This window comes from Nerophis lumbriciformis, linkage group LG17 (assembly GCF_033978685.3).
Source record: "Nerophis lumbriciformis linkage group LG17, RoL_Nlum_v2.1, whole genome shotgun sequence".
Lineage (NCBI taxonomy): Eukaryota > Metazoa > Chordata > Actinopteri > Syngnathiformes > Syngnathidae > Nerophis > Nerophis lumbriciformis.
Genome location: NC_084564.2, coordinates 10,001 through 12,500, shown reverse-complemented (window position 1 = coordinate 12,500; position 2,500 = coordinate 10,001). Strand labels below are relative to the sequence as shown.

The 2,500-nt window shown below is 52.9% G+C and overlaps 1 protein-coding gene across 2 annotated transcripts in view; it reads left to right on the top strand.

Moving 5' to 3' along the window:
- LOC140676630 (uncharacterized) overlaps positions 1 to 2,500 on the top strand; it is a 10,756-nt gene that overhangs the window by 6,993 nt on the left and 1,263 nt on the right. Inside the window, exons 3-4 of one of the 2 annotated variants that reach the window (XR_012050918.1) lie at positions 1 to 104; positions 1,752 to 2,500. The exon at positions 1 to 104 is cut by the window's left edge and continues 37 nt beyond it; the exon at positions 1,752 to 2,500 is cut by the window's right edge and continues 368 nt beyond it. Coding sequence is in view for 1 of the 2 variants with exons in the window: in XM_072914971.1 (XP_072771072.1) it covers positions 1 to 104; positions 1,752 to 1,876 (229 nt within the window). In the remaining variant the exon portion in view is untranslated. The remainder of the gene's footprint in view (positions 105 to 1,751) is intronic. The other variant, XM_072914971.1, reaches the window with a different exon arrangement.

Below are 2,500 nucleotides of genomic sequence, written 5' to 3'. Positions count from 1 at the left end.
AGGAGCTCCGCCCGGTGGCGTTGGGCGAGGCTCCATTTGGGATCCGTCTCTACGACAGTCGCCCGGACGGAAGACCACCCGTGTCGGAGAAAATGCTGAACCAGGTGAGTGTTGGTATTTTTATGCCTAACGATGTTGTACTTGTGTTGGGCGAATCTCCTAGCTAAGGTATTGCCCGTCTCGCCCACGTACATATCGCCACATCGTTGGCACCGAATCACGTACACACAGTTCCGGGTGTGTCGGCCGCCACGGCACAACGGCTGGAAAACCTTGCGGTTGTGGGGGTTCACCAACCATTGTGAGTGGCGGACAAGGGTGTCCCTCCTAGTGGAGGGCGGGTCTCTCAGTGAGCTGACCCTGGCCCTGACCAACAGATCATTCAAGTTGGGGTTCTTACGGTAGGCCGGCACCACGTAGCGCCCCGGCAGCCTCCCGCTACTCTCCGCAAAGGTCCGGAAGTGGTCTTTGACCTTCTTGGCGACCCGCACGGCCGAGGGAGAGTAGGTGGTGATGAGAGGGATCATGTCGGTCCCAGGGGGAGGCCCCTTCGGGTCCAAGAAGACCCTCAACTGCCGTCTGAGGAAGGACCTGGAATAGCCCCTCCCCTTCAGGGCAGAAAAGAGGGTCCTCGAGGCCGTCAGGAAGTCCTCCCTTCTGGTGCAGACACGATGGAACCTCAACAATTGGGATTTCACCAACCCCGCGAAGGTATGCTTGGGGTGGAAGCTGCTTTTGAAGAGGAGCGCGTGGGTGTCGGTCTCCTTGAAGAACACCCTGATGTCCAAGTGTTGCGTGTCGGCAAAGTCGGGACCCTTGAATGTCGTGGTGTCCAAAAAGTCGACCGATGTGTTGCTCGTGGTCGACTTGATGGTGATATTTTTATTGTGAGTGTTCAGCGTGTTTAAGAACACGCTGAACTCCTCACTGGAATGGGTCCAGACACCCCAGATGTCATCCAGGTACCGGAAGTAGTGGAGAGGACGTTTTGGGCAGGCGGCCAAGGCAGAGGTCTCCCACTCTGCCATAAAAATGTTGGCATACGCCGGTGCAAATTTCTTGCCCATAGCAGTGCCCTTAATTTGGAGGTAGAAACGACCGTCAAACTCAAAGTCGTTTCTCCTCAAATTAATGTCGAGGAGCTGCAGGAGCTCCTTTTCGGGCCTGCTAACGTCGCGGTACCTGTAGAAGACATTTTTGACAGCCTGTATCCCCTCATTTATATCAATGTTTGTATACAGGCTGTCAATGTCGATGGTGAACAAAATGGCATCTGGGGGAATGCAGACCTTCTTGATTTTATCAATAAAATCATAGGTATCCCTGAGGTAGCTGTCGTGCAGAACGGAAAGCGGCGTCAGATAATGATCGATGAACGCCGCCGTTCTGTACGTCTCGCTGCCGCAGTCAGACACAATGGGTCGCCCCGGAGGGATCTCGTGGGGCTTGCTCCACTTGTCTGGCTCCTTGTGAATTTTAGGGAGCATGTAGAACCTGCGGGGGCGAGGATCCGGCTCCCCCATGAGATACCTATGTTGTTTAAAATTGATAAATTTTTTAAGTAGAAGATTATCCAGAATCTTTTCTACCATGGGAATAGTTTGCGGATAAATAGGTTCCGGCAGTGGTTTATAATACGTCATGTCACTCAACTGCCGAGAACCCTCCCATATGTATTGCGATCTGTCAAAAATGACGACAGCACTCCCCTTGTCGGCTGGTTTGATCACAATATGTTTGTTTGTTTTTAGACTATGAAGGGCCTCGACTTCTCCGCGTGTCAAATTGGGAGCGACCGCAGGTGCGCAACCCGAACCGGACATGGAGAGCCCGTCGGACCGGACCATAGCCTGGAATTCCGGAGGCATAAGTCCAGGTGAGGGCTCCCAGCCGGAACGGGCTGTGAACGGTGTAGGTCCGAGAGAATCTTGTTTCTCATAGTATACCTCAAGTTTGACACGTCTGTGGTAGCGCTGGAGGTCAAATTGAAGTTGATGATGCCAGTCGCTACTGAGATTAGTGGAAGGAATGAAGTTGAGGCCCTTATTGAGGAGGGAGATTTGTAAGGGGGTTGGCGTGAAATTATGGGCCAAATTTATCACGTTCTTATTACCCCCCCGAGCGATCGGGATTATGGGGATGCCAAGTTTAAAAAGTCAAGCCAGTGCTTGAGCATCAACTTGGCCGTGTCCCGAGTCCAGTGGACCAGGTCGGGTTGGGTCTCAAAGTCCCGGCTGTCGAGAGCCGGGATGTGAGCATAATTGTTACTGATTAAACTATTCAGCCGCCCGAGGTTGTTTTTCTGCTCAACGGGCAAAGCGGCCGAATAGTTAATCAGGGGGATTAGCACTCGGGCCCGTGGGAAGGTAGCCACGGCCATCCTGAGTGCCCCTTGGAGCTGCTTAATAGCGGTCTCCTTAACTTTCTGCTCACGATGGTTGATCCCAAAGGCTAGAACCAACACTTCAACCGGTGCAGCAATTACGGTCTTGCGTAGGAT